The 26568-nt window shown below is 61.0% G+C and overlaps 1 protein-coding gene across 1 annotated transcript in view; it reads left to right on the forward strand.

Annotated features, from left to right (window-relative positions):
• LGR6 (leucine rich repeat containing G protein-coupled receptor 6) overlaps positions 1-26568 on the forward strand; it is a 95587-nt gene that overhangs the window by 16161 nt on the left and 52858 nt on the right. The window contains exons 2-4 of the mRNA XM_059906324.1: positions 9024-9095; positions 11302-11373; positions 14798-14869. Of these exons, the coding sequence (XP_059762307.1) occupies positions 9024-9095; positions 11302-11373; positions 14798-14869 (216 nt within the window). The remainder of the gene's footprint in view (positions 1-9023; positions 9096-11301; positions 11374-14797; positions 14870-26568) is intronic.

Consider the following 26568-nt stretch of genomic DNA (forward strand, 5'->3'; position numbering starts at 1 on the left):
CTCCACACCCCGAGACGGAGGAGCAGAGGTCAGAGCAGGGCTGGAAGGACGCTGGTGAGTGGAGGGCACTGAGCTTGGCAGGACCGAGTCCCGGAGCAGTTTTGGACCCTCGGCTCCAGGTCAATCCCAGCCAGGGCCGCCATGTGGGGAGCCCACCCCTCTGCGCTGCGTAGAAAACGGCCCTCGATGCTGTGTGCGACGAGGACGGTGCCTGGCCGCCGCCCTGTGGGGACCAGCCCCGCCGGGCGATGACAGTCTCTGTGGAGCCCGCAGAGGTCAGAGGTCAGTCCCAGGCATGTAACATCCAGCCCCGGGCCCAGCCCTTGTCACCGCCCACTTTTGTCACTGTCCCACCTGACTGGGCTCGGAGGGCAGGAACCCCGCATTGTTGGACCCGGCAGCTCAGCACCCGGCGCAGTGCCTGGTGTTCAGTAGGCGCTTAATAAATGCTGGTTGAATGACACACGGCTGGGCGGTGGCGTGAGAGGCTGGAGGGTGGAGGCATGCGAGCTGGGCCGCGGTGAGCGGCAGACTTGGCGGCAGGTTGGTCACCGAGTGCCAGACGCTGGCAAAGTGCTTTTACCAGGGAGGAGCTGCGGCAGAGAGAGGCGAAGTCACTTGCCCCGTGTCACACAGCTGGCAGGCGGCAGAGCTGGGAGGGAAACGGTCCAGGCCAACTGCAGGGCCGTCCGGGTGCTGCTGATAGGACACCAAGGACACACCCAAGGACACGCACGTCGTAGACACACGTGGCCAGCGCAGCCGAGGAACCGAATTTTTACTCTGATTTACTTTCAGTGACTTGAAATGTGAACAGTCAGTACGGGCGGTGAAGGTCTGGACCATCTCCAGAGGGGAGGGGCAGAGCCAGCTGTGCGGCTACCGGAGCCTCTGGCCCGTTGTGCTCATGGGCTGCACACAGCAGCCCTGACTGGGCCCAGCACCACCCTCCGGCCTCTCTGCGTGGGGGGCTCGGCTGGGCAGGCAGCAGGGACCCACGCAGGGGAAGCAGACACACAAGCAGCCTGTCCCATCTTTGCTCTGCGGTGCCTTCGCCTGCTCTGGGCTTGGTGGAGGGCTGGCCTACACAGCGTGGCTCGGAGGGTTAGGACCAACCACCGGGGCAGGGGGAATACCTCTGATCAGGGCAGGGTCTCTGGGACCACCCCAGCTTGGCCACTTTGCCTGGCAGAACAGCGAAGTCCCCTTAGCCTGAAGCGGCCGGCTGCCCAACAAAGGGGTTCCCCTGCAGGGTTGAGGGTCAGGGCAGGCTCGGGACCCTCTCCACCTCCGAGGCTGCCCTCCCTCACCCCACCCGGGCACCCACACCCTCAACCTGGTGTTCCAGCTGGCACTTTCCCTTTTCCAAGAAGCAGAAGGTGGAAACAAGGGTTTGGCCTGAAGTTGGTGCCAAACCTCGATTTCCCGAATGCAGCATCTTTAAGTGGGGGGCATCTCTCCTGGCCTTGGTCTCCTTTCACTGCCGTCAGCTTGAGGAGACAAATCCATAGATGAAGTATCACGCTACCGTGAGCCACATTCCCTGTCTCCTGTGGTCTTACAGCCCAGCGCTAAAAAACCCTACCTTTCCCCTCTCACATGACATTTAGGAATGTCGCCTTCCCTTGCTTTGTGCCCCCCGCCCGCCTGAATTGACCAGGTCACCTGACGGCGCTCTGGGTTCCCCGTCTCTCCCTGGTTCCCTCTGACCTGCACAAGCCTGGTCTTGGCTTAGAAACCATGGGGACCCCCAGTGACTCCCGAGTCAGGTGCCAGCCCTTCCCGTCGGTGTCTGTCTTCCCATCCCCCATGCCGCCCGCCTCCTTCTCAAGTCCTCCTGCCCCCCCAGCCAGGCTGGAGATGTCCTTACAAACAGCGGAGCCAAGACAGGGCAGAATCAAGCAGTAGCCCTTCAATTTAAAAATACAGTGTTGTTCTCACACAGGGGTCTGTGCAAGGCCTGTGAGCCTGAGGTTGTGCTGTTGTGTGTGTGATGGTGGATGCTCTTGCCCTGGTTGGAGCCACTCCTTTGTTGGGAAATTTGTGAAAATTGCAGAAATCTGAGAGAACTCTGTGTCGACTAGTTAGGAGCCTCCAAGAAGACAGCCAGTACCCGTCCCCCTGATAAGGAGTCAGGGGACCAAGGAAGACGTGCCGTCCTCAGGAGACGCAATTCTAGCCCCCATTCCATCAGCTGGCGCGGGGCCTCGGGGGCTGGGTCCCCCTCGGTGTCTGTCTCCCCTCTTGACTGAAGGAGCACAGACGCCATTCAGGGGAGTCTGGAAGTGCAGGGGCTCTGGGCAGTCACAGTAACTGGCAGATGCTCCCAGCGCTGCGGAGCGGGCCGGGATGCAGGAGCCCCAAGGCCCTCGGCCGGCCCCGCGTGCACGGTGAGCCCCCCTGTCTTCGGCGCCTTCCGTTCCAGACCCGCCTGCGTCCCACGTACCCCCCTTTCTGCCCCCAAGGCCATCTCTCTCTGCCCTCCCCCTTCTGAGTCCGGACGGACAGTTTAGAACCCAACAGGGAGAGCGGCGGCGGGAGCGGTTGGTGACCAGGGAGCAGGGTGCAAATGAGGGGTTCGTCGCTCTGTGATAAACAACGCTCCCCAGCAACACTGTGAACTTGGGCCTGGAGCTGGCCCCGCGCCGTCCGTGTCCCCCCCCAGCCTGGCACTCGGAGCCCACAGCCGCCCGTCGGAAAGGAAACCAGCCATCTGGGGGGCTGGAAGGGAGGGTGAGGTGGGTCTGACTGGACCAGGCCCCTGACCCCAGATCCGAGCCCTCTCTCCTGTCACCTGCCTCTTAGTGACACAGGAGGTCAGCCAGTGTCCTCTGAGTGCCAGGGCTGCCAGCCACAGGCGCAGAGGCCGGGCAAGGCTGTGGTCACTCACTCGGTGTGTAGTGCAGCCCCTGTGTGCCAGGTACCCCCAGGCCTGGAGGCTGCAGAAAGCACTGAGAGTAAGTCCTTGCCTTGAGGGAGCTCCTGGCCACATGGGGCGTTGTGTCCTGATCATCATAATTCAGTTGGTGAGCACATTAATAAGAAGTCATGCTGAGGGAGCCCTGAGTTTATTTTACTAACTCGTACAGTTTAATGACTCATGTAATTCTCACTCCAACTCCTGTGAGGCAAGTACATCGTGATCCCTATTTCACAGATGGGAAGACAGAGGCTGGGAGGTGTCACGTGGCAGGGCCAGGCCCACGGGCTCATCAGTGCTGCGCTGGGTGGTGATGGGGGCAGGGCAGCACCAAGCACACAGCAGGAGCCCAGCTAATGCCCCTGCAGGAGCTTGAACAAAACCGCGTAGGACGCAGGACGCTGCTCAGCTCTGGCGGGGGGTGCTGGGAGGGCCTCACAGAGGTGGCCTTGGGGCACAGCCACGCCTGGGGACAGGGGCTCATCTCCCGGTCACTCTGGCCGCTCTTTACTTGGCTGCAGAGATGGGCCCTGATTCCTGGTCTCTCTTCCAACCGGTGGGGACACTCCTCCCAGGCCCACCCAGCAGGACCCAGGGGCTTTGCCGTCTGCTGTTTCTCCCGCTTATAGGAAAAATGCAAACAGAACAAATCCCCCAGGGCCCTTGGGTGTCAGCCAGATGGCCCTGGGGGCGGGTCTCCTACTACCCCCCACCCCGTCCAGGTTTGGGTCTTGCTGCTCTCTGCCCCTCAGTTCCCCAGCATCTTCCTGGTCTCCACGGCGACGCCGCCTCTCCCGGCTCCCTTGGTGGTCCACTTGCTACACAGGGTCGAGCTCTGAAAACGCTTCCTGTGCTCGGGCTGCCAGCCTCGCTCATCGATCCTCTCTGTCCCCCTGCCCATGGCTGTGTCCAGCCCAGCACACAGAGCCCCCCTGGGTGCCCCAAGGGCTGCTGGGAAGAGGCCTCGGGGTGGGGCTGCAACCCAGCCTCTCGCCCCTGCAGTTGAGTTGAGAGATGCAGCGGGCAGTGCCCGCCACGAAACATGGTGCCTCGCGTCCAGAAGTGTTCAGACTTAAACCAAGCGTGCCCTTCCGACTGGGCCCCTCTGTGTAACTCTGTAGGTCAGGCACCCACAAAGCCCGTCCCGGAGAGCAGTTGTGTGCGTGTACGTGTGCGTGCGTGCGTCTAAACGTGCGTGCGTGCGTCTACGCGCGTTGGCTGAGCTCACGGGACGACAGCGGTGGGGCAGAGTTTGAGGCCGGGCCTCGGCGTCCAGCTCACCCACAAGCTGGGCCCCAAGCAGCCCCCCGAGCAGCCTGCGCCCTCCCGGCCAGGGACGGAGCCCCGCTCGCCCAAGGTCACAGCCGAAAAGAGTTCCACCCGAGGGGTCGAGCCGGGTGAGTTTCTCCCAGAGAGATTCTGTCTTGATAACGTGTGGATACTTGGAGAATGCTTGTGACGTTCGTGAATACACCGCAAACGTGCCCTCCCGCGACACGCATGCCCGGTGCCTCACAAGACAGGCGCTGCAGGGGCTCACGAGTCCTGACGCTCGCAGTGCTCACACGTTCGCACGGCCCGCGCCCCTCTCCCTGCCCTGGTCCAGGCGAGGACGGCTGGGCGCCCGGGGTGACCTCCCCCAGGACCGCCACCTTCACCGGACTCCCGGGTCAGAGCTCCCGAGGGCAGGTTCCTCCCGAGGCCCGCGTGCCAGCCCCCTGGTCCCCAAGGCCGGCGGCTGGGCCTGGAGCCCCCGCTGCGTCTCCCTCCGCGGCTCCACGTCTTCCTCCGCCCCCCTTTCCTTGGTGCCAGCCCCAGCCCTTTCCTGCAGGGCCGACGGACCCCCGTCCTGCCCCTCACGGAGCCCTGCAGCTGGGCTGGGCGCTGTCCCGGGCAGGATGCGGGGCGGGCAGAGTGCAGGCCCCCTCCTCCCCGAGGAGAACAATGAGGCTGCTCGTCGCGGGGGGGGGCCGGGGGGGGCATGGAGCCACATCAGAGCCTCTGAGGTGCGGCCCCCGGGGCGACGGCTGAGTGATGGGGCCTGAGTCACATGCCCGCGAGCGCCTGTGGAGACACGTCCAGAGATGCTCGGGGTACGTGTTCAGAGGTACCTGCTTTTGTGGCTCCTCATGCCTTCCTGCCGGGCTGATTGTGCGCCGGGCCCGGGCAGGATGGTCTGTGGCCTGGGCCCCCGTGGCCTCACCGTCCCCTCCCGCCACCATCCAGCGCACCCTGTGGCTCTGCGGCCGCCAGCCAAGCAGCCACAGCTCGCCCGGCCCTCCTTCTGGACGGGCAGGCCCGGGACGGCCCCTCGGTCCCCATGTGGAGCAGGACGGGAGCCTGCCGGTGCCTTGGCTCTACCTGCCCCCGATTCTTCCTTCCTCAGAGCACGTAGCGACCAGAGGCCAGGCTTCACCGGAGATAAAACACTGGAGCCTAAACAGCCTTTTCATAGGTTGGAGCTGGGCCCCGAGCCCCTGACCCGCACCCTACCTCCAGCACACACGTCACACGCGTTCCTTGTGAAAATGGAGACCCTGGGGTTTGCAGTGAAAGTGCACCCCTGGGGCGGAGGGAGCTGCAGGAAGGGCAGCGGGTGGCGCCCGGCCACACGGTGGGCTGGTCTGGGGCCACCCTGTGCCCTCAGGCGGGGGGAGCTGGCGGAGGCGAGCAGCAGCTGTTCGGAGTCTGAGACAGGAGGGACCCCAAGTGTACGAGACGCACATGTGCGGCCCGAGCATCAGCTGCTGCCCGGGCGCAGACTGGGGGGAAAACGCTGGGGCAGGGCCGGGCCGGCAGGCGGAGGTCACCCCTGCTGCCTACCGCAGGCCTGCTGGGCTGGGGCGCTTCCCCACAGGTCACCGGGGGGCAGGACTGATGTGTGTGCGCTGCTACGCGGTTTGTAAGCCCTGGCTCGTTGAATCCTTACGAGGACCCTAGGAGTCTGGCGGTGTTCAACCATTTTTACGGATGAGGGAACCAAGGGTCATAGTGATCAACAGCCTGAGGTCTGGCAGGTAAACCAAGGAGAGAGTTGACCTCAGCGCTCTTTTCCTCTTTGCTTTCTTTTTTTTTTTTTTTTCCCTTGAAAATAGATTTAATCTTATTCAAATTAGAAATGTTCAGCATTTTCCTCTTTGCTTCCTTGAGTGTAAAGTGGAGGTAACATTGGAATCCACCTTGGGGTTGTTGTGAGAATTAAATGGGATTAGAGTAAGTCCCCCTCCACACAAACGAGGTCAGTTCCGAGAGCGCGTCTGTAAATTTTATTTGTAAGTCCAGCAGAGTTAGCCTAGGTACCCAACTTACGCAACCGGCTATAGAGTACTGTATTGTAATAGGTTTATAATACTTTACACACAAACAATACATAAAAAACAAACACAAAAAATAAAACATTTTTAATCTTACCGTACAGTACCTTGTAAAGGACAATATTACAGTACAATAGCTGGTATCCAGGGGCTGGCATCGAGTGAACAGGCAAGAAGAGTTACTGACTGGAGGAGGGAGAGGAGGTGGGAGATGGTAGAGCTGAAGGATCGTCAGCAATAGGAGACGGAGGGCAAGCTGCAACTTCACTCACGCCTGACGTTGATGGCACAGGTTCTGGTTCCTTGCTGGATTCAATTCTATCCACCCTCTTGAAAAAACGATCCAGTGATGTCTGGGTAGTAGCTGTTTTTTCTCGTCATAGATGACAAGGTAGCACTGGATTGCATTCTGAGTAGCTTGCTGCAGCCTTCTTGTATCATTCTACGTTTGGGTCGGTCCTGTGCCTCATAAACTGACACTGCCTCCTCAAATAGAGAAATCCCCCTGCCATTTCCTGCATCGTGAATCTCTTCAGTTCTTCAGTTACTTCTTCTTCCTCTTCTTGTCTCTCTTCATCCTTTCTCTGGGCCTCCAATTCCATCAGTCTTCATCAGTAAGCTCCTCGTGTTGCACAGCAAGGAGTTCAGTGAAGTCGTCCTCTTGCAGATCTAGCTCCAGCTTCTCACTGAGGGTCACTACGTTGCTGAAGACCTCTTCAGACTCCTCATCCACCTTCTCAAATCCACACAAATCATGAACGAACTGTGGGCAAAGATTCTTCCAAACCCCATTCATGGTGACTGCCATACCCTCACACCATGCAAAGTCAATGTTTTTTATGGTCTTGTAGATGTTATAGTCCTTCCAAAGTTGTCCCTAGGTTGTTCCTGATTTGTCATTCACCTTTACTGCCTGACAAAAAGTGTGATGTAAATAATTTTCTTGGAAGTCGCTATAACTCCCTGGTCCATAGTTTGGATAAGCAATGTAGTATTCGGTGGCAGATGCACTACTTTGACGTTGGGATGAAAGTCATCCATGAATGGGGGGTGGCCCGGAGCATTGTCGAGCAGCAAAAGAATGTTGAATGGGATGTCCTTCTCCAAGCAATATTTCTCTACCTCTGGGATAAAGTGGAGGAAAAACCAGTCCTGGAAAGTGGCCTGTGTAATCCAGGATTTGGGGTTATGCTTCCACACAACAGGAAGAGAGCCCTTGGCTATGTTTTTAAGGATTCTTGGGTTCTCTGAATTATAAACTAAGAGAGGCTTCAGCTTCGTATCACCAGAAGCATTGCCACCAAATAATAGTTAGTTTATCCTTTGCTGCTTTATAGCCAGGCGTCAACTTTTCCTCCTTACTGATGTAACTTCGGTCCGGCATCCTCTTCCAGTACAGTTGTGTCTCATCCACAGTAAAAACCTGGTTGGGTAAATACACACCATCATCAATAATTTCTCAAAGTGTTTCAGGAAGTTCCTGGACAGCTACCCTATCTGCACTTGCTGCCTCTCCACTTACTTTTACGTTGTGAAGGTTGGCTCTAGCCTTGAACCAATGAAACCAGCCATGGCTGGCATTAAAAGATGTGCCCTCTGATTCTTTGCCGTGTTTCTTCTTCAAGTCTTCATAAAGGCTTTTAGCTTTCTCTTGAATCAGCGTTAAGTTGAGCAGGACTCAGCGCTGATGTTGATCCTGCATCCGCACGCTGAGAAGTTTCTCCATCTCCTCCATCACTTTTCCATGCTTCTTGGATATTTTGTCAACATCGTCGGCACAGCAGACTTCACATGTTCCATGATCTTGTCCTTGTTCTTTAGATTCGTGCCAATGATTGAACGATTCATGTTATAAGAATGAGTGATGTCTAACATCTTTTTGCCTCGCTCCACTCTCTCAATTATTTTCACTTTTGTTTCCATCATTATCGCTTGGCGCTTCTTAGCAGTACCAGCTACACCACCGCTGCTTTTACGCTTGCCTTCAGACATCCTGGGCTTGAAATAAAGGTATTGTACTACTGTACTCTATACAGTACTGCAAAGTACACAAAAACACAACCACTTGTAGAGGATGCACGCACGTGACAATGTACACCAGATGCGTGAACTAACTTATGTGACTGGACATGCGAACGCACGTTCGCATCTTTGAAGGTTCGTATGTAGGGGACTTACTGTATTTGGATAAAGGTTAGCCTGTGCCTGACACAAAGTGGGCCTCCAGTAAACGCCAGCTGTTACACACCACAGTATTGTGATTCCTTTGTGTGCAGGGTATCTTGGAGGGCAGTGACACAGAAACCACCCTCAGGGTCTCTCAGATAATATGGGAAGGCGAGACTGGTCTAAGGTGGGACTCCTCAGGGATGTACCAGGGGCCAGGCCCTCTGGTTGGAGAAAAGTAGAAGGAGCCTGCTGGGGTTGGGGGAGAGACAACAGGAGAGAGACTGCAGGCCTCAGAGGGCTGTGGAATCCCACGGGCTCAGGGACTGAGTAAAAGGCAACCCCCTGGTGAGTCTGGGGCTGATTCCAGGAGCCCACGGGGTGGCGGTGGTCTCGGGTAAAACGTCCATGAGGGATCCTGCGTGTTGATTGGCCCTGTCCTGCTCTGACATCCTCTGAATTTTTCTCTGGCCTATCCCCGACGGGGTCGGCTTCCTCTGTGGCCCTCATCACAGCCTGTCCCGTGGAGGGAGGGTGGAGGAGGGAGGCGCAGGGGGAGCCACGGGGAGCACGGCCCGGGGAGGACGCAGCTCACAGCCTGCCCGCGCCCTTCTCTCCCGCAGAGACCTGAGCATGAACAACCTCACGGAGCTCCGGCCTGGCCTCTTCCTCAACCTGCGCTTCCTGGAGGAGCTGTGAGTAGATGGGGGGGGGACGCGGAGGCTGGAGGCGGGCACTGTGACCTCTGACACAGGGAACTGGGGGTCCCCAGGGGGACGGGTGGAGCCAGTGGAAACGGCCTTGGGGAGCTCTTCTGAGTGGGGTCATCCCCACCTGCCCAGGTGTGGGCCCGAGGCGGGCAGTGGGGACAGAGGAACTCGGACATCCAGCCTCTCTCGCCCTGAAGCCGACCGGCTTTCTGTCAACGCTGCTCCTCTCCCTGGGGTCATCCTTGACCTGCCCTTGCCCCCTGTGTCCGGCCGCCGGCCGCTCCCCAGGTCCTGGTGGCTCTTCCTCTGAAGGTCCCCCGTACCTATCCCTGCTGCTGCTGCTGCTGCCCTGACGTCCCCTCCCCTGGGGCCGCCCCAGCCCCTAAGGACAGACCACCTACCTCCTCTCTGACACACTCTGCCCATCTCAGGGTGCCTCTTACCAGCTCCATGGCCTTCTCTGGCTCCCCACAATCCAAAGGAGCCGCTTCGAGGACCCTCCTTCACCTGGCCCAAGCCCACCCGGCCAGCTTTGCTCCAGGGAGGCCCGTCCCCCTGCCCGTCCCTGGAGCCCTCCTGCATCTGAGCAGATTTCCCCTCCAGCCCAGCAGGCCCACCATCTCTGTCTCCACTCTGTCAGGGCCAACACAAGGCCCACTTCCCTCAGGAAGTCCTCCCTGGTTGATCCCTCCCCATGGCCTGGAACCCTGCAGGCTGGCCTCGTGCTCTAGTGCCTCACGTGAGAGAGTCATGTCCTTGGCCAGAGTGTCCACTGTCCCCTGCAGGCAGCCAGGTCACCCGCTCCCAACCCTGCCCCCCTCCTCACCCGACCCCCAGCCTGCTGGTTCTTGTTTGGGCATCACCACTGATCCTGGGGCTCTACCGGCTTTGCTTAAACTCTCAGACTGGGGGCCCCTGGCCCTGACCCACTCCTCCTGCACAGCCCTCCTCACCCTGGCCCTAGACACGGCCCCCCAAGGGTGCACTCAGTCTGCCCGGAGCAGACGAGAGGGCGCCTGGCGTGGGCACCCGGGCTCGCCACGTCAGCGAGTGGGCAGGGTGGGTGGGGACGCCTTCCAAGGAGGAATTTGAAGGCTGTTCTCAAAGGAAGGGACAGAGTGAGAGGCAGCGGAGGGGCCGTCGAGGTGGAGGGGCCCAGCTTGGTGGGAATGAAAAGAGGACGAAGGCCTAGGAGCTGGGCTGGTGACACGGGCACAGCCTGAGCCCTGGGGGCTGCTGGGCCTCCATCCTCCTCTGCCCGGGAGGGGGTTGGGCCTGTTTTAGAGGCAAGATGCCCACCTAGGCAACCCAAAGGTCACGATGCCTTTCCATGTGTTTTTTTAAAACAACAAATGTCAAATAAAAAGACTCAGTGTGTGTGTGTGTGTGTGTGTGTGTGTGTGTGTGTGTGTGTTTATTGGCCGTACCATGCTGCATGAGGGATCTTAGTTCCCCGACCAGGGATCGAACCTGTGCCCCCTGCAGTAGAAGCACAGAGTCCTAATCACCTGACCGCCAGGCAAGTCCCCTAGTAGAGAGATATTTTTTAAAAATGGCTTCTGAGCTGTGTCAGCACGATTTCCACATTGGCAATCGGCAGGCCTCTCAGTGAGAACCGATGCGCCCAGTGATGCCTAAGAGACCCTGCTCTGTCCTCAGCAGACTCTGCTCCGCCAGGCTTAGCACTGAGGACGTGCATCGGCGTATTCCGTCCTGTTTGCTCCTTTTGGAGTTGATGGTCACCCATGACAAACGTGGAAACGCTTGATTAGACCACAGGGTTAGACTAATTCCGACACCCCATTTCCTGCCCTCTGGACTAGTGGGGTTGTCTGTGTAGTTTAGGGCACAGGGAGACCCAGACACGCCCGTCTGATCTAACTCCACTGGTGACGGGAGACGACGCAGGGGGATGGTGGGTAAGCAGGTCAGCGCTGTGGATGGACGCGGTGGACGTGGGCCTAGTGGTAATCGGGTCCGGGGAGACACCAGGCACCCTCTGTGACCCGAGCCTCGGTTTCCTCCTCTGAAGGCTGGGGGTCCTAGTGGGCCCCCTGCAGGGTCATTGTGCAGTTAGCAGTGCAGTTACACCACCAGCCTCCCTCCCACAGCCCAGGATGCTGACCCAGGGCCACCGCCCTGCCCGGCTCCCTGCCGCCATCACCCACCGGCCCCTCTCTCTGACTTGCAGGCGTCTCTCTGGAAACCGCCTCTCGCACATCCCGGGACAGGCGTTCTCTGGTCTCTACAGCCTGAAAATCCTGTAAGTCCAAGTCCCACTTTACATGGAGATGCAGCCTGGAGAACTCTGGGCAAATGGAAGTTTTGTAACCTGTGTCTTGGTTTGCCACTGGCTTGCTCATTTCCTTATCTTCACTTTTCATTTTAATTATTTCCATGTCTTTGCTTTCGCCCTGTCTGTAACAAACTTTGTGATTTGTAAACAAACGTATAACAGCACCTGATGCTTAGGCCACAATGTAGGGAAGTGACCTCCTCTCCTTTCCGTAACGTGAATAGTGCCCGTTAGCACAGGTCTTTGAGGGTCAAGGTCAGATTCAGACCCACGTGCCCCCCGGACCTCTCAGGCCAGGAGGGTAGGACAGTTTCTGGAGAGGAGGAATCTCCTCTGGTTTCCTCTGGACCCCCTTCCTCTCGAGCCCCAGGCTTGGTCTCTGGCTACAGCACTGCGTCCCATTCTCTCTGCAAACATTTCCCCTCCTCCAGTTCCTAGGCGTCTCTGCCCCTGAAGCAAAAGGAAAGTGAGAATTGAAAAGGACCTTGTGTTATTCTCTTCCATTGAGCCCACAGCCTATTGGACAAAAGGGGACGCTACGGCACCCTCTCCCCAACCCCAGTCCACAGCTCACCTTGTCCCAACTGCGACTGTCCTCCCCGGGCCCCACTCCTGCTCTTGTGATGAGTGTGGGTGAAAGGAGGTGGGAGAAGGGGATGCAGAGGGTCTGAGGGTGGATCAGAGAGGTTCCTTGGGAGGGCTCGTCACCACAGGGACTGGCTTGGGAAGAAGAGGAGGAGCCCGGGTGTTGATCCTGGACCATCTGAAATTTCCCTAAAGTGGTGAGCCGCTCCCACACTGTCCTGCCTCCTCAGCCCCAACTTGACCTGCAGGTCTTCTTTGTACAGTTGAGCAGGTTGTTCACTGCACAAGACCATCGCCTGAGGGGTGAGAAGGGGCTGAAATCTAGCCCTGTGCCAGCCTTGGGGCTACTTCCATCTAGAAAGGAATATCTTTCTAATTGGCTCCAAGTTGTTAATAGGCTGGCAGTGGCCCTGCCCACTTGGCCTGTGAGCTTCAGGCTTCCAGCCTGTCAGCAGCCCCCAGACCACCTCCAAGCCTTCTCCTTTCTCCACGTTGTCTGACTCTGGCACTGCTGGCCTCTGGCTCCAGGGCTCTGGCCTCTCGTGCTGCCCTACTCCCTCTCTGCCCGTGGGCGCTCTGCCTCTGTCCCTCCTTCCTTCCGCTCTGCTGCAGACCCTGCTCTCCCATCCTGCCGGCCCTCAGTCCTTCCTGCCTCTTCTCTCGGTTTGTCTGTCCCGCTCCCACCAGCATCGCTTCCCCGGGGATGGGGAGGCCCCCGGAGCCAGACGTGGCCCAGGCGGCCTGCGTGGTGGCGCGTCCGTGCCCAGCGGCAGGCCCAGACCTGCAGCCGGATTGGTGAGCGGGGGATCTGTCTGCTGGGCCTTTAGAAGATGTGAGACTCGCGTCCTGTTCCTAAGCCCCCAGCTTAGGGTCGAGCCTCTTTCTTCTTCGCCTGCGTCAGGCAATTGATCAAAGCCTCCTGGAAGCTGCAGCCCCGCCCTCTGGACACGGTGCGGCCCAGCAGGTCGGGTGGCAGGAGAGGCTGCGGCTGGAGAGGAGGGCAGCCGGGCTGTCCGTTCCCACCGCCACTGCCCCCCAGCTGCCCCCCGAGGACACCCCAGTTCCCCAAAGCCTTCTTGTCCACTTCTCTGCTTCAGGGATGGGTGGGTGGTCTCGGGGAAGGTGCCCGCCTACTCAGCGTCTTCACAGCAGGGATTCCACCTGCATCTGGGCAAGAAGTACTTCCTGGCGTCCGCCACGGTTTCTCCTTCCGCAGTGCCTTCCCTTACTTGTTTTCAGACCTGCGAGAAAAACAGAGCAGTAAAGCCCGCCATCAGCATGATAACCTCTTTATGTGCTGGGAGGCGGTCACTTTAGCTGCTCCAGGGGCCCCTGTCTGAACTTCATCTTCCTTTTGGTGGGTGACGCCTGGCTGTCCCTGCAGGACACTCTGCCTCCCCTTTGCCCTTCCGGAGGCGAAGGACCAAAAAAGGGGGCTCCCTCTCTGATCCTCTCTGAGCAGCTGTGGCAGAACCCCTCCCCTGTCCCTCCCGCCCAGCCCCACACCCGACCTGGAAGTCTTACTGCTAGGGTCCCCGCCTTCCTGCGCTGGTTCTCCAAAGCTCTGGCCAGGCTTGGGTCAAGAGGGTCAGCCCCTGCCCCATGCCTTTTCCTGAGACCGTAGGTGGGGATCCCTGTCCTGCAGAGTCCTGAAGGCTGAGAGCCCAGACACACTGCCCGCACCTGCCCCCCACCAGAGCTGTCCTCAGGGAAGCCACAGCTCTTTCTGCCCCAGGTGTGTGGGGAGATGCCTGGACCTCTGAGGGCACCTGCCCTGTGCCCGTCGGGGCAGGTGAGGGGCAGACGTGGCCAGAGCTCCTGCATGGGGTAATGCCTAGAGGGAGGGTGGGCGGCATGACCGGCGCACAGTAGGTCTCCCTGGAGGGCCCTCCCAGTTCCAGAGCAGCCCACCCTGCAGTAGGTGCTGTTCCTGGGGCTGTACCTGGCCCAGGAGCGCCCAGTGGGTGTGCGGGTCAGGGTGGGGCGGCTTCCTTCTTTCCTGCCCCCGGCTCTTCCCTGACCCCCCGGGGGGGCCCGCCCCACGTGCCCCCTCCTCCTCCTCTCCAGAGGCCAGCAGGGAAGGACGTTCCGGTGGCAGTGGCCACCCAGGTCCTTCCTTACGGCCGGGCGAGCAGGACCCTTGCCCAGGGCCCTGAGGCTTCGGGGACTCCCCGAGGCCCTGGAGTGGCCTCCTCGATTTTCTGAGCACAGCTCTGGTGGCCGGGGTTGGCTGGGGTCAGCAGTGCCACCTGAAGGCCCCAGACCCCAGTTTCTCCCCTTCTCGCTCTCTGACTCACTGCCCCGCGGGTCCAGGAGGGCAGCCTCCCTAGTGGATCGTGTGCCCGGCTGGCATGTCCCTGCTTTTGTGGGGTCATGTGTGATGGCGTCACCAGATGGTGCTGACACTCCGATCTGGGTGCCTCAGGTTGTCTCTATAGACACGCACACCACAAAGGCAGACTTGCCTGGGCCCTGCACATCCTCCCCCTCCCCGAAGAAGCCCCGGCCTCTTGGCTGCAGACGGAGAAACAGGCCTGGGGAGGAGATCGTGCATTTGCCCACGTCCTTCCAGAGCAGACGGCCAGAGGATCCCGCGTTCCGCTCCCCGGCCGTGTCTCCTCTGCTTCCAAGGGTCCTCTCCAACCCGGCCTTTTCCCCAGAGTTCCTCTGAGGCACTCTCCCAGCCCCGTGCACAGCGCCCTGGACCTCCAGCCAGGGAGGGGTGGGACAGGACTCTGGGCTCTGAGGCTGGGCTCCGGCGTGGCAGGCGGGCGGGAGTCCTTCAAGCCGCCTCTTCCCCTCACAGGATGCTGCAGAACAACCTGCTGGGAGGGATCCCCGCCGAGGCGCTGTGGGAACTGCGGAGCCTGCAGTCTCTGTGAGTCGGAGGGGGGGGCTGGGGGCGGGCCTGGGCGCCCCTTCCTCCCTGCACCCACCATCCCAACAGTGTGCTCCTGGCTTTTGTTTCTTGAGGGGGCTGTCATCGTCATATGTCATGTGTACGTGCGCGTGTGTATCTCGGGGCAGGAAGGTACCCAGACCCTGTGGAGGACTGTGGGGATGGGACCTCCCTGGGTGGGGCCCCCGGGGCCGCCGTCCTGGGATGTCTGGCCTTCTGCCGCGGAGCCTGGGTGGGCATTGGAGGCTGCCGCCCTAGAAAAGCGTCAGGAAGGGACTGTCTCCCCCAGCTCGCCTGCTCCGACCCCGGGGCTTTGGTGGCGGGGGAGCGTTCAAACTCAGACACACGTCTCCCGGCGTCCCAGACTCACTGGCCCCGGGTGACCCGTCCAGCCCTCCATGGAATGCTGCAGTTCCTGTCCTGTCCACTAGGGGCGTCGTGGTTCCAGGGCAGAAGCAGAAGCAGGGGGGATGGGTGAGGGACCAGCCGCCGTGGTCCTCTGGGCAGGAGCTGGGTGCACACCGCGGGGCCTGGAATGTAGTAGGGCCTAATGCATGCCGCCTGAACCAACTGAATTTTCAGGTACATCTACGTCTGATGGGAGAGGACATAGGTAGTTGGGGGGAATCAAAGCTGGGGGAAACTGAGGCAGGCTGAACGTGCGGTGTCAAGACAAAGGCCTTGGTGTCCTGGCCTGTGGGTCCTGCAGTGGTCCCTGCCCTGTCCTCCCCTCCCCAGGACCCACCGTGCACAGAGGGCCGGCCGAGGGGGCCGGGTCACAACCCCCAGGCTAGTCTCCTCCCTCTCTGCCCAGACACCCAACTCTCCCCAGCTGCCCGTTGGCCCCGCTCCCCCATCCTCCCCCTCCCCCCATTTCCCCCTCCATCCCTGCACGTGCTGGGCCTCTGGCCCCGTCACCTCCTCTCCCTCCATTCAGGCCACAGCTGAACAGGGCAGGCGGCCGGGTGTGCCCCTCGAGGCCACGGTCAAGGGTCAAAAGCTAGGAGGGCCCGTGCTGCGCCCCAGCCCCCCCCAGGGCAGACTATTGCTGGGGCGCCCACTGAATAGGGGCAGCCAGAAATGGGGGGTCGGGGGAGAGCGGGACATTTCATCCAGAGCCTCAAAGAGGTTTCCATGGGGGAAGAGACTTCCACTGGACGTCTTCACACTTACTTTGAGGTTAACGTTTCCGCTGTGACTTGCGTCTTCTGCCTGCTTGGGGACCCTGAGGGTCTTGTCTTTTACACACTTGGGCCGCACAGGCACTTCCTGCACTTTCTGAGACACGGAGGCCCTGCGGCCCAGGATTCAGGCTTTATGCTTACGGCCCTGGGGAGCCGTCACAGGACCTCCAGCCGGAGTCTGCATCGTTGCAGATCACCCTGGCGGCAGTCAAGGAGGACAGCCTGGAGACGGGGAGCCGGAGCCGGGCTCCTACACCAAGGGAACGTGACGGGGCCGGAGGAGAGGTGGGGGCAGTGGCTAAAGGAGCAGCGGACTGGCTCTGGGAGTATCAAGAAGCCTGGTTGTCAGGGCTCTGGGCTCAGACTGCCTGGGTTCAAATCGCAGCTCCTTCGTTTACTCCCTGTAAGGCCTGCAGCCTCCTGGCCTGTGTGCTTCTCCTGTTTCAGTAAAAGGGTCTGTGTGCCTCGATAGGACACAGAGGGGCTACTACCACCACTGTCACTCCTGGGGACGGTGGTGTTGGCTGGACGCGGGCGCCCAGGGAGAGGAAGAGTCGCATTGACCGCCAGCTCTCTGGCCTGGACACCTGGGTGGACAGAGAGGCCGGTCACTGAGAGCCTGGCCCGCGGTGGGGACTTAGTGAGAACGTGTTGAACGAGTGGTGAGTCGTGAACCCCAGGGGATGAGCCAGGGAGGGCACAGGGCAAGGGGGACGCCGAGGCTCCTTTGGACATGTTGGGTTTGCGGTACCTGCCGGAGGGGTGACCAGGCCTCTGGTATAAGATGGAGCGCGGGTCACTCTGCCTGCAGGACATCGGAGTGTGCACGTGCCTCTGTGTGTGTGCGCGCGTGCGTGCGCGTGTGCTGGGGAGAAGGGGGGCGTCACCCTACCTGAAGGTTCTGTTTGGTGGGTGTTCCATCAGAGTGAGACGCTGTCCACCTGACTCAGGCCCCTCCACCCAGGAGGGCTCAGGAGCAGCAGGCCCAGTCTGCCGGGCTGAGCGGAGAGGGGGGAACGGCCTCCGTCGAGCGCCCCGCGTGCCGGCGCCACACCCACGTGATCCGATTCCGTCCGCACGCGCCCCTGTGACAGTGGCCGTCTCTGCCATCAGATGAGGGGACAGAGGCTCCGAGCGGGTCAGGGCCTCCCGCGGTCAGAGCTGGCACTGGGGGCGGCAGGTCCGCAGCAGCCAGGCCCCTGGGGCTCAGGTCCCCGGGAAGGCTGTTCCTCGCCTCCCCTGGGCAAACTCCCACGGACGTTCCTGGAACGTCCATGGAGGTTCCGTCCCGTGGTCCACGGGACAGGAAGTGGGTTTGGGTGGGGGGAGCGGGCGGGGGATGGGCCCAGGCACGCAGCCCGACGTGGCGCCCAGGCTCTTTGGCCCCCCCATTACCCCCCCATCCCCTGCATACACTTGCTTCCTCCCCGACCGGTGTGGGAGGGCGAGGGTGGCCGTGCCAGACGCGTCACTCCAGGCTTGAGCCACGGCCAAGAGAAACCACGGCAGCCAGAGGAGCCTGGGGGAAAAGAGAAACTGGGTGGGGGTGAGGCAGGGCCGGGGGTGGCAGGGGAGTCCCTGGAAGAGCAGAGAACAGCCCAGAAAGACCTCAGGCCTGGGCCGGGTGGGGCCCGAGAGGCATCAGGAAGGCCCCATGGCAGGACTAAATTAGGGGAGAAAACAGAAAACAGCCCCGTCCTGGACACGCCGGGGGGAGCACGTCACCACAAGGGCAGCCCCATGACACCGCCGCTCTCTGCCGGGCCGGGGAAGCGAGTCCAGGGCGGTGCGGACTCTAGCCCGAGACCCCCGTCAGAACCAGCGCAGCCGCCATCTGAAACACACCGGGGCCTGTGCTGAGGGAGGGAGGGGGAGGGGGCGGGGAGGGCGCCCCTGCCCGAGTCACCTGTGACGGCCGCATGCTTGGTCTCTGGGGGCTGGCGCAGTGGGTGGTCCCTCTGCAAACATGCCTGTCTCCTGGGGACCTGCCTGTGGGGCGAGGAGGAAAGTGGCCCAGCCATGCCACCCAGCGCACAGGCTCTTGGAGGACAGGGATCGCAGGTCTCCCTGGGGGGCTTCTGAGCAGACCCCCCTTGTTCCATATCTCTGACCCTCCTCTGAGGGACAGCTGTCCCCCAGACGAATGATGACCAGCACTTACGGCCCCTTCCGTGTGTGAGCCGCTGGTACTCACACCTCACTTCACCTTGCGGCTCTGGGATGGTTAGACCGCTAACCTCGTCACCCCATGTCACAGATGAGCAAACTGAGGCACAGCTGGTGCAGGGACTCGGTGGAAGTGACACAGTACGTAGCAGAGCCGGGGTCAAAGCTCAGGCAGCCTAGCCCAGGGTCCACGCGCACGCCGTGACACTCAGCCACCCCCCAGGGCCATGCTGAGGGCACTGAGTGGGCAGATGATGAGCCCTGGGCAGTGGGCCATCGGGGGCTCTGGGACCATGGTGTCTCCAGTGCATCTCCTCCCAGGGCTGGCCTTGGAGCGTGTGCCCCGCTGGAGGATGCCCACGGACGCTGATTTGGCCTGCGTCTGTCTGCACCCTGGGATTCTGGGGTTGGGTGAGGTCGGGTTGGGCTGATGTAACAAAGTGCCATAGATGGGTGGCTCAGGAGTTTATTTAAATGAACAACAGGAGTTTATTTCTAACAGCTGGAGGCTGGCAGGCTGAGATCGGGGCCCGTGGTGGAGCTCTGGTGAGTGAGGGCCTCTTCCGAGCTGCAGACGGTGCCCTCGCGTTGGGGGAGCAGAGATGGGCAGAAGCCTTCTCCTGGCTCGTGAGGGCTCTAATCCCTCCCAAATGCCTCGCCTCCTAATTCCATCGTATGGAAGAGGGTCAGGTCTTCAGCATACGAATTTCAGGGGACACAAACATTCGGTCCATGACACGTGGACGGTGTTGGTTGCCAGGTGAGCCCAGGCTGCTGACACTCTGGCATGGCCACGGATCCCTAGAGACCCCTGGTGCTGATCAGACCCCAGACGCTCCTCAGGAGAGGCCGTGAGGCTGCTTGTGCCCGGTAAGCCGCGACTCGTGGAGAGCTTGAGCACCCTGGCGCCAGGAACAGCGCCGACCCAGCCGCGCGAGGAGCAGCACGCGCACTGCAGCCCGCTGACCCACAGGGCCTGGGGGAGCCTGGCTGCGGCTTCCCACTGGCGCAGAGGCGGAGCCGGCTGTGCGTGGGAGGCGGCCCCTCGGGGGAGCATCTCCTCAGGCCTCTGAGCGCCGGGGGAAGGAGGAGGGCATCACGGGGACAAGGACCGTGTCTTCAGGGCAGGGGCCCAGGCAGAGGAGGGCTCACACCGCCTGGAGGGACCGTGTCGCACAGTGGTTCTCCGGGCGGGGTCCCTGGGCACCGGCGCCAGCACCTCCTGGGAACCTGTCAGACGTGGCCTCCCAGGCCCCGCCCGCACCTGCTGAATCAGAACCTCTGCAGGTGCGGCCCGCAATCGCGTTTCCACGAGCCCCCCACCCCAGTGGATTCTGATGCCCGTGGAAGAGTAAGAGCCAGTTATGGACGAAAGGGACCCCCCCAAGCCCCCTGGGCGGCTTCAAATAGCAGACTCGGACGCTTGCACGGTCTGGAGGCCGCAGGCCAAGGTGAAGGTGTCAGCAGGGCGGGTCCTCCTCAGAGCCGCCTCCCATGGCTGTCGGCTGCCAGCGTTCCTCGTGGCCACATCACCCGTCCTCACGAGGCCCCCTCCTCTCTGCTCGTGTCTCTCACAGGACACTTGCCACTGGGTTTAGGGCCACCCCAATAATCCAGGTGATCTCACCTTGAGACCCTTAACTTAGTTACACCTGCAAAGACTCTTCCAAATACGGTTCTTCCATCCACAAGTTCTGGGAGTTAGGATGACAGTGCACCTTCTTGGGAGGCACCACCCAGCCCAGCCAGGGGTGTGAGGGGGACAGAGGGCCGGTGAGGGTCCCGCGGAGAGTGGCAGGGTGATAGCTGGGCGTTGAGTCAGAAGGAGACCAGAGGCTCGGCCAGGGTGGCGGTCCATGAGTCAGCTGGGCAGGGGGGCGGCGTGTGCCCCGCACGGCCCGGCACAGCGGGAGGTGGGACATGGGCCTGGAGGTCTGGGCGGCTGTGACCATGGCGATGCCCGGTCTGCCATGGACGAGCCCCCGAGCTGCCCCGAGCTCTCGGGTGATCCAGTGGGTATGGTCAGCGCCGCCCAACTTGCCTGCCGGCCAGAGAAAGCCCAAAGCCCGGCCATGCTGTGGGGCCCACCGAGGGGTCCCCAGGGACCACGAGGTGGCAGATGGCCTCCCTGGCACGGCTATTTCGGGCCCCATGATTATATGCTACTGTATTTGGATCTCCCCAAGGTTCCGGGAGTTGATTACTACATGCGTCTGGGGCAGAGGCTGCTTCGAGGTGGGTGGGTGGGCGGGCATGCGGGCAGCCCCCTGCGTGTGATGACGGTCTCAACACGGGTGATTTGGCTCCCGGAGAACTAGGAGAGTGTCCGCGTGGGCTGGGCCCTGGAATCCTGTGAGGGTTCTTTCAGCCATAAATGCTGGTCTGGGAGAGAGTTGGCCCAAGCTGGGCCACCAAGGAGCAGCGTGGTTCCTCGGCCCTTGTGGGTCTCCTCAGCCCCGTGGAGCTCCTACAGGCCTAGGCCTGAGAGACCTGGGAGAGGCAGGGACACCCAGGGTGGGGGTGGGAGCTGGCCACTCAGACTGAGATGAGGTGCACATGGGCCCCGGGCAGAGCCAAGAAGTGGGGTGACCCCCCCTCCCCCATGGGGAGATGACAGAGGCAAGGTTCCTCCCTCCTGCATTAGTGCCTCTTCCTGAGCAGCTGACGCCAGTGTGGAGATCTGGCCTGGGTTCTGGGTACATCTGGAGGGAAGAGGAGATCCAGTCCCTGGTGTTCATCCATCCATCCATTTATCCATCTTCCCTTCCTCCCTCCCTCCATCCACCCATCCATCCATCATCCATCTATCCATCCATCCAACCAACCATCCATGCATCTGTCCACCCACCATCCGTCCATCCATCCACCCATCCACCCATCCATCCGTCCATCCATCCATCCATCCTTCCATCCATCTATTCACTTGCTTATTCAAGCCTTGCCGAGTGCCTGAAATGCCTGAGCTCAATAGTAAAATGAGGACCCTGCCTTTCAGCAGCTCGAGCTTTGGCGTGGGAATATCGCACACCTAGACCCCCATCCCTACCCCTCCTCACCCATACACCATGGACTTAAGCTTCTGAGACAGAAAAGTGAGGGCAGGTGAATGTGATGGAAAGTCGGTGTAGAAAAGCGAAGCAGAGCTGGTGGACATGATGAAGACCAGGTGAACCCCAGTGTATGTAATGAGAATCACACTTGTGGTTCAGGCTTGTTGAACGCCCGCTGTGGTACCAGGATCTAGGCCAATGCTCAGCAGACGTCACCTCATTCACTCCTGGTGACAGATCTCTGGGGGACGTCCCATGATCCCCATTTTACAGATGAGGAATGCAGGTTCAGGGTGTTGATCACAGAACTGGTAAACAGTGTGTCTGCTGGGAGCTCACAGCCTCGTTTCAGAATTCTACCCCACTGCAGCCTTAGAGCCCAGAGGGAGGTGAGGGGTGGCCAGATCCCAGCCAGGAGAGGTGGGGACGGCATCTGTGTGCCGGCCGCCAGCCTTCCGCTGGCTGCACCCCTCCCCCACTCCCCGACCGTGCGGCCGTCCATCTGTCCGTCCGTCCAGGGAGAGAAGACTGGTCAGGGGCTGGGAAGGGGCGATCTTTTTTGAGAGTCTGTGAGTAATCGTCCACCTGTTCCTGGCCTTTGGCGCCCAGGTGGTGGCCAGCCGCTCGCCGGCGTGTGGGAGTCTGCACGCCAGCCGGAAAAGGCCACAGGTGCCCGGGCTCCTGCTCGGGCCGCCGCAGAGGCCGCAGGGTGGAGGCTGCCCGCCCAGGCGCAGGGCCTCAGAGTACCAGGCGGAGGCGGCGGGTCACCGGGTCCAGGCAGGGGAGGGGACTCGCCCGGCGTCACCAGCGAGATGGGGGCAGGCCTGCAGATGCTTTTTCGCTCCTTTCTGAAAGGGGACCATCATTTTACGAGCCGCTGTGACCTCTCTGGCCAGATGGCTCTAAGATCAGTGGTTCTGGAATGTGGCCCCCCCGGGACTCTGGCCAAAGTGGCGGCCCCCCCTCCCTGGCCGCAACACCTGTGTTTGGACTTGCAGCCAACTCCTCCTTCCGCCTGCCCCGAGATAAAACCGTCCCGTTCTGGCGGGACCTGGTCTGGAGGACTCTGTGGACCCTCGGGAGGGGTCTGGGTGGTGGGGAGGGGCGGGAGGGCCGCGGTGTCTCCAGCTGAGTGAGTCTCAAGGGGCCCTGGCAGCCCTGGAGAGGACAGCCCCTCACAGAGCCCTGTCTCCCCGAGAGAAGGGGCAGGTCTGGCCCCCGGCTCCTCCCACGCCCGCCCTCCGGAGACTTCTTCAGGGTACCCCCCCCAACGATGCCCCGCGCGGGGAACGCAGCACTTGTCTGGGGCTGGAAGTGACCTTGGCCCATCCCTCTCCTCGGAGCCGAGGCACCGCAGTTTGGGCCAAGACCGGGAGGAGAGGCGGAGAGAGGGTGGGAGCAGAGGGAGGGGAAGCGGGAAGGGGCTTGCTCTGAGCATCTCCAGGTGACGGCACCACCCCAGTGCCTCCGTGGGCTGCAGGGCTCTGGGCTCTGGTGCCATCTCGGAGGCTCTGCTCCAAGGCCCCTCCAGCCACCACTCCCCCTTCACAGCGCACACGCTGTTCCGTTTGTCACCTCCGGCTGGCCTCTGCGGCTCCCGGTCCCGCACAGTGGTTCTCACCAAGGTCCAGACCTTCCCTAAGCCCAGCAGGCTCTTCCCAGCCCTTGTCTCACGGGGTCTCAGCTCCCTCTACCTGACTGGCCTCTCCTCAGTCTTCTCTGCAGGCCCCCAGCCCGTGCCACCCTATCGATGTCAGACTCCTGGGGGCTCTTTCCTCGTCCCTCTCGAGTCCACGCCTGCAGCCTGGGCTGCTGCGGGGGCTGCCGGTGGAGCCTCGCGTGGGTGGCCAAGCCGGCCTCGAGCTGAACACCCCCGACGCCCCTCCTGAGGGCGTTCCAGCCCCAGCCTCTGTGTCGTCACTTACTTTCCTGATCCACGACTTGGCGGCCGCCCTGACCCTCCCATCACTGCCCGCCATCGCCCCTGCCCGGGGTGCAGCAGCCTCCCAGCCGGTCCCCCGCTTCGTCCTGGACTCATCCCGATCTTCCCCACTCTGAGTCCGACGGACCTTAAAACACAAACCTGATCGTGTCACACGCACACACACCCCGCTTAAAATCCCCGTGGCTCCCGACACCCTGAGGACAAAGCTCCTTGCTGAGCTGCAGGGCGTGCCACCTGCGCCACCCTGCCACCGCCGGCAGACCCACTGAGCACGTGCGTCCTGCTCCCCTGCCCAGGCCTCGGGGGGGCCCTGCTGCCCGCAGGAAGCCTTTTCTGCCCCGACGATCACTCCCGCAGGGCCCCGCCACCCCGCACTGCCAGAGCGTCCCGCTCGCCTGCTGTCATCCTCTTACTTCCCTTCTCCGTCCCCTCTGAGTTTGATGAGGGCGGACACTGTCCCTCCTGTCACTCAGGATTCCCCGCTGCTGGTACCGTGCCTGGCCCATGCGGGCGCTCAGGCATCTTTGCTTATAAACGTATGAACAAACGGATGCAGAAGGGGGCAGAGAGGTGAGGCAGCCCGGCCAGGGATGAACAGGGGTAAGAACGGGAGCTGGAATTTAGACTCGGGTGTGTCTGCTTCTTAAGTGGACCGTCTTTCTGCCAACACTTGCTGCTCCCGCCTTCCTCTGGAAGCCTCCTCAGAACACCCAGGAATTTGAGGAAGGAGGACGTCCTGGGGTCCTTCCTGCCCTCCACTGTCCCTGTCGGGGGAGGCGGAGGACAGGCCAAGCTTGGAAGGGAGTCAGGGAATGACAGCAGCCGAGGGCTGGAGCCAGCAGAGCACGGTCGCGGCCTGGCGTGGACGCTGCCGCGGGCCCTGGCCGTGTGCTGTCAGGATCTGCACGTTAGTGCATGGATCTGCCCAAATAAAACAGAGGTGGGAAATAAACTTGTTATTTTTTTTAAAAAGCCACGCAATGCCTTCCAAAGCCAAGAATGACATTACTTAGGATTACCTGCCACTTAGGGGTGGTCCCTGCCCCTGTGGGCAATGGGGGCCTTACTCTGTGAAGCGGCTGGGCCAGGAGGGTCATAATTTCCGGAGCTCAGGGTTGGGGCAGGGGTGGGAATGAAGAGTCAGTGTCTGGATGCGATGCATCTCAGCCGGGAGCCAGGAGGCTGGACCCCCCACTCCCAGTCCCCTTCCTTCCTGCTCCTCAGCTGGGGCTGCAGGCCTCCTCAGGGAGCCCCCAGGCCTTCTAGGCCGCCGCAGCTGCCTCTGCCCCAGCCCCAGCCCCAGCCCCAGGCCCAGCGTGCTCCTCTGGCCCTGTTAACTGGCCCCTCAGCTGCACATCTACTAACCTGGGCCTGCAGTAAAATCCTCCCTCCAAACATCTGGAGTGGGGGGAAACGGAGGGGGAGAGCATGTCTGGGGGCCGGGGGTGGCGGTGCTGGAAGCCAGCTGTCTCCCCGATTCTTAGTCCTGCTGCTTGCTGGGGTGGAATGGGTCAGAGGGGCCAGGTGAGGGTGGGCCCAAGGCTCCCCCAGGTCATTGGATGGCACCACTTTCATAATATTGCTCCTCTGATCAGAAACCACAGACCTCAGGGCCAGCAGGACAAGTCTTCCTATGAGTTACACCTGCTTTCACGTCGGTGTGCCTATACCTGCCCTCGACCCGCTCCAGCCAGGTCACTTACCCTGTCGTGTCCCTAGCTCCCTGAACCTGTCCTCTCCTACCTCCAAGCCTTGGCTGGAGCTGTTTCTCAGGCTAGGATGCTTTTCCTCTTCCTTTCTGCCAAGATTTGCCTCTCTACTGCTTGAATCTATGCAACACACCTCCTCCAGGAAGTCCTCCTAGACTGATTCCATCTGACTCTGAGCCTGCTGAGTACACTGAGTACCAGAACCAGGCATCCTCAGTTCTCACAACCAGGACGGCAGGAGGGGAGGCCCTGGCCCCCCTGGCCCGAGCAGAGCAGAGCAGGAAGGATCCAGGCAGAGCTCTCTTGTCTTTGCTGGTGCTGACCTGGTGCCTGCCAGCTGCTACTGGCTGCCGGGGCTGGAGGAGAACATAATCAGAATTCAGATCGGTGGGGAGGGCAGGGTGTGGGTACAGACATACTAAATACCCTTTAGGTATTATCTACAGATCTGTTTCAGAGTGGGGGGCAGGGCGGCGCGTGGTGGGGATGGGATGCTAAGTGATGACCTTCTGGCAAGTCTGGAGAGTTCTGAGAAAGGTTGGTCCATGCCGACCCAGGCAGACAGGACCCTTCTTGGCCCATCTCTCCCTGGTGAGACCTGACCGGTGTCCTGGATCTGACTGCCCCAGCCACTTGGAGCCTGGGAGTCAGAGGGAGAAGGGAAGTGAGGCTCGGGGGGCATGGCCAGTGGCCACTCACGTTCCCCTCGGCCAGGCCTCACGTATCTGCCGACCCTGGGTGGACGGCGTGTGGGCTTGGGCTGGGCTGGGGGCTCCCAGAGGCTCTGTCTCCTTTCAGCTGCGAGGGGTGTGTGTGATTCTGGGGTCTTTCTCTGAAATCGCTGCTGCTTGTCTTTGGAAGCCAGTTCCACCTCTTTCTAGGTGAAGGTTGTCTGCATATACTGAGCTGTGGTTCTGTAAGCTGCGAACTGGGGATGATAAAGTGACAGCCCTGAAGCTTCCTGTGATGCTCTGTGTCCTGCCGGGAGGGTCCTAAGTACACGCGCAGGGCGTTGCTGTGATGAGGCTTATTATTAGACCGACCCATGGGGCCGGCAGACTCCACGTGAGGGACCCTGAGACCGTGGGGGCTGGAGCGGTGGGCCTTCACCCCCGTCAGGCTTTGCTGCAGAACCAGGTGGGGTCCTCCTGAGGGGCCGGTCGCCGCTGTGCGGAGGGAGTGTGAGGCCCTCACCGCTTTCCCTCCATGGCAGTCAGCACGCGCACCAGGCCGGTCAGACACCAGCTTCAGCGAGTGACCGTCAGGTGGAGGTTAGGACATGGTCACAGCAGGTCCGTGCAGGCACGAGCGTCCAAGCTGGGGTTCGAATCTGAGCTCATCTGAAGTGCAGGTCCTTCCACTCTTCTGCATAGGTGAGGAGTTTGATGGCTAGTTTCTTCTCTTTTTTTCTCTCCTTTTCCATAGATTTACTTTTAAAGGGCAAAACACCTGGGGAGCTTAAATACCAATGTGTTCTCATGTCCAGACGCTCCCAGGACCATCTGTCCTCTCTCAGTGGAGAAGAGGTCTGGTACTTTGTTCGTGTACGTCTTTCTTATCTGCGGTGTGATCTGCAATTTCTTGTGGACGTGTTAACTTTTCCACATCCGTATCAGGCCTTGCA

Source organism: Balaenoptera ricei, chromosome 1 (genome assembly GCF_028023285.1).
Source record: "Balaenoptera ricei isolate mBalRic1 chromosome 1, mBalRic1.hap2, whole genome shotgun sequence".
In the NCBI taxonomy this organism is placed as follows: domain Eukaryota; kingdom Metazoa; phylum Chordata; class Mammalia; order Artiodactyla; family Balaenopteridae; genus Balaenoptera; species Balaenoptera ricei.